The sequence below is a fragment of the Phocoena phocoena genome, chromosome 20, assembly GCF_963924675.1.
Source record: "Phocoena phocoena chromosome 20, mPhoPho1.1, whole genome shotgun sequence".
NCBI classification, from domain to species: Eukaryota; Metazoa; Chordata; class Mammalia; order Artiodactyla; family Phocoenidae; genus Phocoena; species Phocoena phocoena.
In genome coordinates, this window is record NC_089238.1 from 28,782,227 (window position 1) to 28,796,515 (window position 14,289).

Sequence of the window (14,289 nt, forward strand, 5' to 3'; positions counted from 1 at the left end):
AGTAAAAGCTAGAAAATTAACTTTCTGAGCTGCTTTTCGATGATCTGGTTATCCAGATACACCCTCGCATTGTACAAGCTTGACGTAAATTTTAAAAATGATAAAAAGATACTCCTTTCAGGTCTAACTAAGCATATCAGAATTTGAGGCATATTTTTAATATTTTCTTTCTATGTCATAAGCTAAGTTTTCAAAGTGTAAATTTCATGTATCTGTCTCCTCTTTACATACACACATTCCTGGATCCCATATTACCATTACAAATACATGAAAACAATACAAATAAGAAGAACTGTAATTTTTAAGAAAGAAAAACAAAAAACTTGCAGTAATTTAATAAGTTGGTGCCAAGTCTCATTCTTTATATTTAATTGATAGAAATGGCATGCATCAAAGAAAATGCATACTGAGCTTTAATGTGCATAAAATGGATATTAGCATTTTAAAGAGGAAGATTAACACATTAATCCAAGTAATTTTCATAATATTGCTTCTAATAAAATCTTCACAGTGCAAAACTCTTAATGAGGCTAATCATACACATTCCATTTAGTGGGACAATTAGGGATAACGTAAAAGTATTTCTTTTTCATAGGTTTTCTAAGATTTATGTTTTTTGCTTATTAAAAATAAAAATGGGAATTGCATTTCAGTTCTTCATAAGAAAATGTTGAAAATGCAAATAGACTTTCTCATGTTATCATGTAGGTATAAATTATTGAGAAGGTGTTGCCCACTGTGGAGAACTTAAGTCCTGAGGGGGTGGCAGTCATGGGAAGGAGGGAATAGAAAAATAAACAAATGGAAAAAGTATACAAAACTTGAACACTTCAAACCCAGGCCTCCTCCCTCCCAGCTTCTCATGAATTACAGATTACATACACCAGAGTAATTACGAAAATCTCATCTAAGTGCTTTCATGTGAGCATTTACTCAGGAGTAGGAGATGCCTCTGGAGCAGTTTCTTTCAAGCCTCCAAGTCATCTCTGTATTGCTCGTAGACAGACCGTAGGGCATGGAGTGCTTCGACAGTTACCCTGAGCTTGCCAATACCTCCACCATCTGCTCGAGCATCCAAAACTAGGGAGAAGATAGCAGAAAAGTGTTAATATCATTCAACAGATTTTTCTTCAGAGAGCCTAGCTGAAACAGTAGTTGAAAAGATGAAAACAGCTCTACAGAAGTCCAAAGTTCACTGGCATCTCAGAAATCTAAAAATCAAAGCTTGTCATGTGTGTATGAGTGTGTATACACATTTCAGATGTACTGTATGTATGTATACATATTGCTTGTGGAGTTAAAACTAATGATCTAATCCTGAAGTTTACCCAGTGGAAAGGCTACAGGATAATGATTCCCACAGAATCAGAATTTCTTAGTAGGAAATAAAAGTCTAAAAGGGATCAAGATACGACAACGAAGAATTTGTTCTAACATACTGCGTTAACAAATATCAGAATGGCAACTTACTGTAAAGAAATTACATGATCATTATTTGAAATGGTTATTTATATATTTTTAAAGATTTTTTTTTTTGATGTGGACCATTTTTAAAGTCTTTATTGAATTTGTTACAATATTGTTTCTGTTTTGTTTTGGTTTTGTGGCCACGAGGCATGTGGGATCTTAGCTCCCCGACCAGGGATTGAACCTGCACCCTCTGCATTAGAAGGTGAAGTCTTAACCACTGGGCCGCCAGGGAAGTCCCCTGGAATGGTTATTTATCTTTCTAAGGAAAACATTCCATTTAAAATAGATTATATGTGAAATTAGAAAAAGTTAAAATGGCAGACCCAGAATCTTAAGGTCTATGGATTGGCTTTGAGGGTCTACGCACTGATGTTGCAAGAAAGTAGATGTAAAATTTTGAGCGTCTGTGGGCTTTTCTGGGAAGGAGGCACAGCTTTAGTGGTGTATCAAAGGCAGACTGTTTGATAACTCTCTGAGCTCAGTGGTGGGGGCCAAATGGGATGCTGATTCAGACCCCAACCCTCTGTGAACAGCGATAACCTACTAGTGACTCAAGGCCAGAATTTTGGACTTTGTAAGTCTTGACAGCACTTATGAGTCTATATAGTTTCCTATGTATTTTCCTCGTGGTTTTCCTTGAACTTTTAATATGTGTGTGTGTTTAACTCCAAGAAAATTTGTAAGGAAACCTTCAAATAAAACTTAGTATACAAAGACTTAGGTGGAGAAATGAGCAGGCAGGGAGATTGCAGGGGCACAAATGGTCCCCAGCGCACTGCCGAGCCTTCACCTCTTCTTTGGAACGCCTCACTTCTATGTCTGGCACAGAGCAACGCATTAAAAACCTAACCGTACCAGCGTTTAATTTTCTGACTCTTTCCCAGAACAAGGCCACAATAGCTGTCTCTATCAGACCAATATGATCATTTGTGGTCTTGCAGAATGAGAAGATGGCTTTTGGAACAGCACTGACTGTAGAAAAGATAAAGAATCTAAAGCACAGATAATTTTGAACATTTCTGTCAGACTCTCTTGGTTCTGGGTGTTTTTAATAGGATTTAGGTTCATATTTTAATCCTCTCATCTTTTTCTTCTGTGCCTGCCAAAGTTGTGATATGTGTGTGATATGTATAGTTTATAAAATTTCCCAGAATAGGTTTCTAATTTGGTTACTTGGTCTAATTTGGTTAATTATTTGGCTTGATCCTGACTTTTGAGCACTTGACACACATCCAGGACAAGCAGCTTGACATGTGAACCACAGCTGAACTACGGTGTACGCAGAGTGCCTGGCACTTAAGAGGTGCTCAGTTAAGTGCTCATTTAATGCATGAATAAATGAGTAAACAAACCGTGTACATTTTTCCAGTGATGGATGGCTCTGCTGACTTAAGAAATGAGATTAGGACTCAGCTTCGTTTCTTCATTTATTGTACAGCCCAGGCCATCCCTGATTATTATTTTTAAAAGTCTTGACTTCACAAAGTACAGTGCCTTCAGCATGTTCTAAATGTGTTATATAAGGATAAGGGGTAGAAATTAGGCATTGTTGGGACTCACACCTGGTGAGGTGAAAATCTAGAAGAGCACTTTTTGTCAGGAATCCCTAACTCCTCCCTGAATCCTGATGAGAAGCAAGTGACCAAAACTACTCAGTTATCTGCAGTGACTACATCACCGGACTGTAACATTGAAGTAAAGAGAAGCCTTGCAGAACACACTGCAATGGTCACTCAGAATAACATGCCCTAGCTGAAATAAGGGTTGACAGCGTGAGGCTTCTAGAAACAACATTACAAAAAATCCAATGGCCACGTTTTTGTCCCCCACAACCCCCCACCTAATACTAACAAAATGAATAATTCCTTGAGAAACACAATTAATTATTTTTAAATTTCTGTTGATTTAAAGGAAGGCAGAGAAGGAGGGTAAGGGGGGGGATGTAGGGAGAAATTCCAGCCTCAACAAATCAGCTTGAGTCGCAAAGGATTCAACTAGTGTGTGACTCAACGTCCTTGCAGCCAGCAAAAAGAAGGTTTTAATAAAGAATTTGGATTTCAGCAATTGCTGGTTGTACAGATTGAGCAATACTTCCACCCATACCATCAATACTTTGCTCGATGATGTCTCTCCCTTCCCGAAACATGTCGGCGAGGTCCACGTTAGCAATGCCGATGTCCTCACACTCCAGATCCTGCTCATCCTCTGGAGGGTCACTGACCACAGTGAAGCGAACGCTGAGAAGGGAAAGAACACAGAACATCGCTACAAAGTGAGAAAAAAAAATCACAAATGAAACAAAACTCCTGAATGGCTTTTTATCACAAACTGTGAAATCTCAGTTTCCAATTATTCCAATAAAAAGAAAATTATATAAGTTATTATATGAGCGATTAGAATTATTATAGCACACCCAGACTTCACATGAACACTAATTCACTTTTCTAAGCACTGATTATCATTTATCACTAGAATCTGAGAAAATTACTAGGCGAAGAGAAGAACCAGATGTTCACTCTATTATACATTATCTGATCATATTTTGACATGTCTACTTTTAAGGCTAAAAGGATCAAGTGAATAAAGACCAGGGAGGTTAGGGCAGCTTTTTCAACAGAAATGCAACATTTTCTATAGAAATGCACAACTTTGGAGTTTCTACTAAGCAATTTAACCCACTGTGTTCTCTATATTCTTAACTATGTTAGCTAAATGTTGTAGCTCTACCCAACAGCTACATGAAATGTTTGTATTAGTTCAGCAATCTTTCAACTTACAATCATAGCATCCAAGTTTTATTTTACTTTTAGACATATAATTGGAGGGTTCTGATGGAACTGATTTGAATTAGTGGCTTGTGTTGAGGCCAAACACACTTGGACTGACCAAATGACAGGAATTTACAGTTAAGTACTCTTTTGATATGTCTTGGCAGCATAGCTTAAACCACGAATGCTTGTAAACGACCATTTTAACCATTTTCAAAATCTATCCATCCCAAATCAGAAACAAAACAAGAAACTTGTTTCTTAGATAACACTGTTAGGTAAAAACCTAAGTCTCTGGGATGTCATGCCTTGAAAAATATGCAAGATAAAAATCCTTTCCAAATGCTTACAGGTAAACATGACAATATTTTAAAATAATTTGCTAAAAGTATTCAACATTTCATTTCTTTACTAAGTCCCTGTTTCTCCATAGCAATAAATTCTGATCCAGAAATAGAAAGATGGATATTTTATATGATGCATAAAATAGATAAATTAAGATTAAGTGGTTTAAGGGCATCCGTTCTAGGTTCAAATTTCTGCTTTCCTATTAATTAGCTGTGTGACCTTGTACACATTACTTAACCTCTCTGATCTCGGTTTCCCCATCTGTAGAATAGTAATGGTTCACTCGGCTCTTGTGAGGATTGGATGAGATGATATATGTAAATGATGCCTGGAACACATTAAGCACTGAGTAAATGTTTGCTCTTCTATTATTACTATTTTTAATCTAGGTAGAGCTCCTTAAGCTTCTACATTTCTAAGGGGAGAGAAAAAGAATACATGGGAAAGGCTTGTCTCAATTGAAAACCGAGACACCCAAATTATACAATGACTGTATCACTCATTAAACAAGAAGAATGATGATGAAAGATATTGTCCTAAAATGAATATACTTAGAAAAGAAGGAATTAGAAGTGATATTTGACGCACATTTTACACTCACAAGACTTACAGAAAGGATGGAGGCTACAAGATTGTAATAATATTAAGTGTTATCCTTATATAATGTCTCATATCTAAGGATAATTATCTATATACTTTACAAATGCATACCATTACCTCCACTGAATACATGAGAATTCTGAGACAAAAAGAAAAAAAAACCTTCTAAGTGCCAGAGAAAGGGCTAAAAACAAAAAATGCAATATTTCTGGTTTAGATTCTATAGGGAGCAAAATGAGATGTCAAATACAAAATTAAGAAACTAAAGTTAGGCTCTAAAGGGAGGAAGGTAAAATAATTTAAAAACTACAGCTTGGCTTCGGCTAAACTGTACATACACATACATGGACACGCACAGACACATCTTATCTTACCTTGAACCCTGCCAAAACAAAGGGATGGAACCTTGCTTTACATGCTGAAGAGGCTTCACTAACCAGCTTAAATGTCATCTCCTCGGGTTTGCCTTCATGTTATTATTACTTTTTTTATTCCTACTTTTTGTTTTTGGCTGCGCTACAAGGCTTGTGGGATCTTAGCTCCCTGACCAGGGATCGAACGCGGGCCTGGCAGTGGTACCGCGGAGTCCTAACCACTGGACCGCCAGGAATTCCCTTTATGTTATTTTCCATTTTAGCAGCTTGTTTAGCTTTCTCTTAGTACCTATTGTAATATGTAATTGGTTGATTTGTTTACTTGTTGTCTGTCTTCCTCAGTGGAATGTATACTCCATGAGTGCAAAGATATCCTCTTGTTCAGCATTTTAGTTCCTGATACTTAGGTAGGGATCATAAATATTTGCTGAATTACTACATGAACTGCAAAATGGAAGTCCTAGTTGAAGGCTGGCTCATTTGGGGAAGGTTGACTGGAGAAGGCAGGCCTTGGGCTGGGGCCTCAAGATTTAGACCTCAAACGTCACCTGCTGTCATTTAGGAAACCAGAAGGCACTGAAACTCCTTAGATCATTTAGCAGTTTTGATTCTTTCCTCATTCTGAAATAGTTCATTTTTATATGAAACAGGATAGAAGAGCCTAAGGGCTCACCTGTGAGTTTTACATACTGGAGTGCTGATAGTTAAGTTGGATCTGTACAGTAGAATACTGTGAAAGGGAAGAAATGAAACCAAAAAGGAACCTTAAGTCGGTGTCAAAACCATGACTTCAAATAAATAATTTCCAGACTCCCATTTCAATGTGTTGCCTCCCTTTTAAAGTGACGCTTGTATATTTGCAAATATAGCATGGGACAGAATGCAAAGGTACTATATGTGATTCATTATACAATGCACATCATCTTATGTGTGTCAGAGAAGATTGGCCAAACTTATCTAACTGTGGCTCTATAAGTTATCACCAATGTTCAAGGGGGCTACTGTCTGAGAAAATGAATTCTTATAAACTAGGAGGTACTTTAAGTAATGTGACCTCAGAGTACTTAAAAAAGGTGAGAACATTCACTGGAATAATAGTTGTCTTTTGGTTGTGGAAAAATGTAAATGTAAACTCCTTTTTTTTTTCCCCCTTAAGAAAATGATACTGTCAAAGGAGAGAAATGGGACAGGGCTATTCTCACATGATGGCCCCATCCCTCCCCTGGCAGTCCGAGGAGCACATGGCCAGCGCTCCAAGCCCTCAGCTGTCATCAGCCCTGAGCCAGTCACTCTGCACCTGCAGTGCCTCTTGCAGTATCTAAAATGACATGAACATTTGTGCCTCTGTGGGCATTTAGAAATTTTTAGAGAAACAATGATGGGAGAGTGGGAGTCATTACAGCTATGGTGGACTTTTTTTTATTTTTAAAGTTCAGTTCTGGGCAGTGATGACCGAGCTTCTTGACCACAGAGAAGTAGATGACATGGCCAGTGCCGTTTAATCACTAGTGACCTGGGATACCCAGGGGGCCAGTGGTACTTGAGGTGGCCTTGAAAGAAGCTGAAGTATACGAAGTAAGTAAAACCTGAGTGATTATCTACCGTCCTGGGAAAAACAGAACCTCAGGGCAATTAATAGGGTTTTCCTACTCTTTCTTCAGAATCAAGATCCAAGGAGGGACTTCCCTGGTGGTCCAGTGGTTAAGAATCCTCCTTCCAATGCAGGGGACACAGGTTTGATCCCTGGTCAGGGAACGAAGATTCCACATGCTGTGGGGCAACTGAGCCCACGTGCTCTAGAGCCCACACACCACAACAAGAAAGCTCACGTGCTGTAACTACTGAGACTGAGTGCTGCAACTACTGAGCCCGCATGCCACAACTAGACAGCCTGCACACCGCAACTACTGAGACTGTGTGCCACAATGAAGATCCCGCATGCCGCAACTAAGACATGATGCTGCCAAATAAATAAATATTAAAACAAAAATCCAAGGAAATAATACATGTATTTCAAGAAGTTAAATAAAAAGCCACTGTCAGATCCTAAGAGCTAAGAGTTTCAGTTTCATTTCATGAAACAGAAGATCAGATGCTAGTTTGGAAGCTCTTTTGAAAAATATAATGTTGTTAATGTTCACTTCCTGACCTCTAGGAAACAGATGAACCTCAGTCTCTTTCTCAGGTGGGGGAGGGGTAAGAGCTGGTTTGAGGCAGTGAGAGGCTTTGTCACTGATGGGCCATAAAGGCAAGGAGAAGAGGACAATGGGGAGATAAAAGGTCCACCCAGGCCAACGGGGACAAGCCAGCAGAGGGGCGTTGGCGAAGCCCCCAGATCAGGGGTTGATGGGTAGCACTTAGATAACTCCTCAGACTGCATGGATGGGAGCTCAATCAAAAGTATGAACTTATTTATTTATTTAAAATTATTTATTTATTTATTTATTTATTTATTTATGGCTGCGTTGGGTCTTTGTTGCTGCGTGCGGGCTTTCTCTAGTTGTGGCGAGAGGGGGCTACTCTTCGTTGCGGTGAGTGGGCTTCTCACTGCGGTGGCTTCTCTTGTTGCGGAGCATGAGCTCTAGGCACATGGGCTTCAGTAGCTGTGGCTCGCGGGCTCTAGAGCGTAGGCTCAGTATTGTGGCTCACGGGCTTACTTGCTCCGCGGCAGGTGGGATCTTCCCGGACCAGGGCTTGAACCCGTGTCCCTTACTGGCAGGCGGATTCTTAACCACTGCGCCACCAGGGAAGTCCAGCAAGAATTTATTAAGATCAGGTGTTTTTCCTTCTCGAAAGGGTATAATTTCTCTACTGACCAAAAATGCAAAGTGTCCTGTTCAAGTCTGCCCTAAAAAAGCATTAAAAATAACATGAAATGATGAACTATTAAAAAGTGCTAGTGAGGTAAAAATTAGTATGAAAGGCTGATGAGCTATTACAAATAATAATATTACTGCTGCTTATAATGACGGCAGTGAATATTTACTGTGCACTTACTCTGCGTCAGGCGCTATTCTATCCATCTTACACATATCATCTCATTTAATCTTTACAACCACCCTGTATTATCTCCATTTTACAGATGCAGAAAGTGAGGCACAGGGTGGTTGTCTGAGGTCAGACAGCTAGTAAGTGATAGAACAAGAATTTATATTCCAGCCATTGAGTCCAGAGCGCCCCCTCCTGGCAATCACTGTTAGGTGCTTTACACTTATACCTGACTGACAATGGGATACTTTATACACTACACTGTACAGTCTTTTGGTTTGCAAAGCACGATAGGATCTTTACAGTTACTCTGTATGATAGGCAGGGCTGTGATATTTCTAGGAGGAAAGAGACCCAGAGAGGTCACATACTCATTCAAGGACACTGAGTGAATCAGGGAAGTAAGGTGTTCTGCTTCCTCATCTTGTGCTTTTCTTTCCCCACCACACCACGCTACAGAGATCTCCTTTGTATAAACCGCCAGATAATTTAGAATGCTTAAATGTACCTTCTATTAGGCATCTCTTGTTTAAGTAGTATAGCTTTTAAGATGTCTCTCTTGGCTTGGTTGTTTTCTTTATCCACGTAGATCACTAAACCAAAAAAAAAAAAAAAAATCCGCAAGAAGTCACTCAGGAATATGCTACATTAGTACCATTCTGTATTTGTATAAATACCTGTTTTTAGAGACGCAAGTCATACCACCTCACTTGTACGCAAGGGAAAAGAAAGCCGCGCTGGAAACCAGAATTAAATCTGAATAGTCATGTGATCTAATGTCATGTCACTGGCAGGTTTACGTGCACACTGTCAGAAAAGATACAAGCAACATCTAAGAGTGCCACATCGCTGTCACTGCCTGTTAATGGCAGTGGCAGTCGTGACAGTAAAAGCCAGCGGTCTTTATTGCTTTGTATTTGAGGGATTTACTGCATTTTCTTTCACCCAAGAAGCAAGTGACATGATAATGTATGGCAGAGAGCTTGTCCTTCCTGACAGCCCTGGTAATTTAATCCTTCTCTCCTGCCACAACATGCAATAAAAGAGGCATCCTAGCGCAATGGGTTGAGGAAATCCACACACTGACGCTTGCTGGTGGTTGGGTGGGGGTATGGCATAGACCTGTGGTGGAAGGGAGAGAGAGAGGCTTTTTAGGGTGTGAGGTTTGTCTTTGGTTTTCAAAGGTTCACGCTGGCATGCAGGACTGTGGTTAGACTTGACTTGGCTGAAATATAAGATTAGGTAACTCATCTAAAGACCCACCAGGAAGAAGACAGTGAACACGTGAAACTGTAAATGTCTGCACTTTGGGAAAATGGCATCTCAGAGTGTGAACACTCTAATTTTCATTCTGATTATTTTTTCTCAGCTCGGTAGCAGCCTTTCAGCCATGTGTTAACTTCTGAAGACATTTCTTTTTCAGGTGCCATTTTGGAGTTAAAGTCTCTCCTGTGACCAGATCTCAATTTAGAGATAATCCCTGATCAAAAATACACAAAGGGTGAAAAAATACCATGACAGTTCTAAAGCCAGGTTACGTTGGGAACAAACATATTTCATACTGAGAATGTTGCCCTGGACAATTTGAGTTCAATCTCAAATTATGATGCTATCAACTCATTTAATCGTTGGCTAGTTGAGCAAATATTAGCCGAGGGCCAGGGATGGCACATGCTGGGCACTGAGTGAGGCACAAAGGTCTGTGTGGAGGTGGGCTGGTAGTTTAAGAGAAGGAAGAACCAAGGTCAAACAGCAGCTCTTAGCTTTTTGCTCTTTGCACGATACCATATTAGTAAATGTGACCGATGATACAGGTTACTGAGATTTACAGGAATCATAAAAGACAAAGTGTTCTTGTATATTTTGTAAATATAGTGTTTTACTTATCAATGCTAAAAAGGCATGCTTTTAAAAAAAGTCATGTTTTTCCACTAATGCTGGGAGATGGGACCTCATTTGGCCACCAGTACACCAAGCTAAATTTGAACTTTTCTTTTCCAAATCGGAATTTTTTGTTTTTGCTGTTAATTACCAATTCAAGATATGGTAGACCATATCCTTTCTGACTTCAGAGTTCTAAAGCTTTTAAGCCATACTGGCCTACATTTCTTTTGTGATAATTTTTCTGTTTTACTGAGATATAACTGACATATAGCATTGTATGAGTATTAGGTGTACAACATAATGATTTGATATATGTATATATTGCAAAATGTTTATCATAGTGAGTTAACATCCATCACCTCACATGGTGACAATTTTTTGTACTCTCTTAGCAACTTTCAAATACAAAATACAGTGTTGTTAATTATAGTGGTCTACATTGGTTGAAGACAAGGGTAATCTCAGTGATTTAAAACAACAAAAAAAGACTGAATTCAACGTCTAGCATCCAAATAGTCTTTCAATTAAACTAGACCAGTTCTGATGAATCTCAACAGCTTGAAAAAAATTTTTTAATGTGATAAAATATACATAACATAAAGTTTAGTATGTTAACCATCTTTAAGCATATAGCTTAGTGGCATTCAGTACGTTCACACTGTTTTGCAGCCATCTCCACTATCCATCTCCAGAACTTTATCATCATCTCCAACTGAAACCACACCCACTGAACAGTAACTGCCTACTCCCTCCTCCTCTCAGCCCCTGGTAACCACTATTTTACCTTCTGTCTCTACGACTGACTATTCTAGATACCTCTTATAAGTAGAACCATATAATATTTATCCTTCTGTGTCTGGCTTATTTCAATTAGCATATTGTTTCCAAGGTTCATCTATGGCATGTGTTAGGATTTCATTCCTTTTCAAGACTCAATAATGTTCCTGTATGTACATGTATATACACATACAGACACATACATACAAACACAGCACATTTTGTTTATCCATTTGTCTTTTGATGGATACTTAGGCTGGTTTCACCTTTTGGCTATTGTGAATAATGCTGTGATGAACATGGTGTACAAACATCTGTCAGAGTCCTTGCTTTTAATTCTTTTGGGTACATTTCCAAAAGTACAATTGCTAAATCTTTGGCAATTCTATGTTTAACTTTTTTAAAAAAAATCTTTACCATTGAAATTGGTTAAAAAAAAATGGTATAGTTGTGACTATATGACTGCTTCATCCAGTTGACCAGCACACTGTATATCCTATTCTCTTGACAAAGATAAAAATAGTGTTGGCCACCATTTATTGAGCAATGTTTATTATGTACTATGTACTACACTCAATACTTTCCTTACTGCAATCACATCTGTTAAGAACCATGCTGACCCACATTTTACAGATGATAAGCAGACCCAGAGAAGGTAAGTAATTTGCCTCAGGTTACCTAGTTAGAAAGTGGTGGAGCTAGAATTTGAATCCAGGGAGGTCTGCCCCATGGCCTGCCTTCTTAACCTCCATGCTATACCTTCTCCTTCTTCCACATGAAGCCAGAGCTCTTCCTGCTGTTTAAGCTGCAACCATGTTGTTAGCACAGACTGGGATGTGAGAGAGAATTCCATCGCTGTATCAAGAGAGGCCATCTCGCCCTCCTTTCACTCTTTCTTAAAGGGATATTGCTTTAGATATTTACATCTGGTCCACGTGCGTTAACCAGTTCTCTTGACTGAACACTTTCAAAAATTCCTTTTCGACAAATAATAAACGCTGGAGAGGGTGTGGAGAAAAAAGAGCCCTCCTATACTGTTGATGGGAATGTAAAATGGTACAGCCACTATGGAGAACAGTATGGAGGTTCCTTAAAAAACTAAAAATAGAGTTACCATATGATCTTGCAATCCCACTCCTGGGCATATATCCAGAGAAAACTATAATTCGAAAAGATACATGCACCCCAATGTTTACTGCAGCACTATTCACAATACCCAAGACATGGAAGCAACCTAAATGTCCATCGACAGATGAATGGGTAAAGAAGATGTGGTACATATATACAATGGAATATTACTCAGCCATTAAAAAGAATGAAATAATGCCATTTGCAGCAACATAGACGGACCTAGAGATTATCATACTAAGTGAAGTAAGCCAGATAAAGACAAATATCATATATCGTTCACATGTGAAATCAAAAAAAAAAAAAGATCAAAATGAACTTATTTACAAAACAAACAGACCCACAGACATAGAAAACAAACTTATGGTTACCAAAGGGGAAAAGGTAGGGGGAGGGATAAATTAGGAGTTTGGGATTAACAGATACACACCACTATATATAAAATAGATAAACAACAGGGACCTACTGTATAACATAGGGGACTATACATAGGGGATATTTTGTAATAAGCTATAGGGGAAAAGAATCTGAAAAAGATATCTGTCTATCTATCTATAACTGAATCACTGTGCTGTACACCTAAAACTAACGCAATATTGTAAATCAACTGTACTTCAAAAACAAAAAATTCCTTTTCGAAAAAACTCAAGCTACTTACTGATGAGTTTGGTTCTCCAAAAGTGTACCAAGTTAGAACTACCCAGCTCTCCTGCTTGCACAAACAAGGCCTAGACTGGGGATCTTAACCTAGCCTAATGGTTCTTAGTCTTTAATGTGCATCAGAATCCCTGGAGGACGTGTTAAAAATGCAGATTACTGAGCTCACCTTCAATTTCTAATTCAGTAGGTCTGGGGTAGGGCCTGAGAATTTGCATTTCTAATATCTTCCCAGCTGCTGCTGCTGGTGGTCAGGATACCACTGAGAACCAGCGTTTGGGCCCAACACTCCTCTGACTGATTTTTGAAAAGGATCAGGAACTAGTAAACATTTTTTTTTGTGTTAAACATGTGGGAGATAGAGACACTTTGGTTACCTCTAATTAGGTCATGATCCCAAGGACATCCATTTGGTGTTCTGAATTAGATGGTTAAAAAAAAAATCTACAATTTCAAAACTTGAAATACATCCTTTAAAAAGCAATTCTGGTGATTATGAAATGTATCAGAACTCTCCAAAAGTTAAGCTATCCACCTTTCATTCTCATCAGAAATCACATTTCTTTAGGACTTGCTAGATTTTGACATAAATTTACTGAAAGCATATGTCTCAAACAAGATACAAACCAGTAGTCCAAATACTTGAGTTGATCTTGAATTGTCTACCATTAAAAACACATCCCTCACTTCTGCAGGCTGCAGAAATCCTTATTTTCTTTATCAATGTCATTTGGCAGAAGAAATGCAGATGGTTTAATTATATAAAGGGTTGATAACCTTGAAGATAACTTTTGTGTTGAAGTGTTATCATCCCCCCAGTCCTTATCTTTGCCAAGTTTTTCCTCCCATTAGTAACAAAATCTAAAGTTCTGCATCCTTTTCATCTTCTGCATTAAACTTTAATTGTTCCAACAGATAGACCATTCAATGCTCAGAGACTAAAGGCCTAGATCTGTATAAGTCTCATAAAAACCTTGGACGATTTCATTAATCTTTTTTCTTCCCACTGTCAACTCCCTAGAAGACTTTATTCAGCCCAGACAACATTCTGTAGACCTACCATTAATCTTATTCTTTACCAAACTATTTTCTTGCTTTCTCAGCGTTCTCCAAGCAAATTTTTCAAGCCCAATAAAACACAAATGTTTTTGTTCTTGCTACCAGCGTCTAGCAAGTTAATTCAACGTTGATTCTTTTCTTTTTTCTTCTAGTATTACTAGCCCTAAAAAGATATATATTTCGTGTATGTGAAACTGGTATTAACACCTCTTAATAAAGAGACTGAATTAGGCTAT

At 38.5% G+C, this 14,289-nt stretch overlaps 1 protein-coding gene across 1 annotated transcript in view; it reads right to left on the reverse strand.

Moving 5' to 3' along the window:
* Nucleotides 1-395: 395 nt before the first annotated feature.
* Nucleotides 396-14,289, reverse strand: part of RPGRIP1L (RPGRIP1 like) — a 95,357-nt gene continuing 81,463 nt past the window's right edge. Inside the window, exons 24-26 of the mRNA XM_065898364.1 lie at nucleotides 9,057-9,141; nucleotides 3,574-3,707; nucleotides 396-1,080 (exon numbers count right to left, since the gene is read on the reverse strand). Coding sequence (XP_065754436.1) covers nucleotides 968-1,080; nucleotides 3,574-3,707; nucleotides 9,057-9,141 — 332 coding nt within the window. The 3' untranslated portion in view covers nucleotides 396-967. The remainder of the gene's footprint in view (nucleotides 1,081-3,573; nucleotides 3,708-9,056; nucleotides 9,142-14,289) is intronic.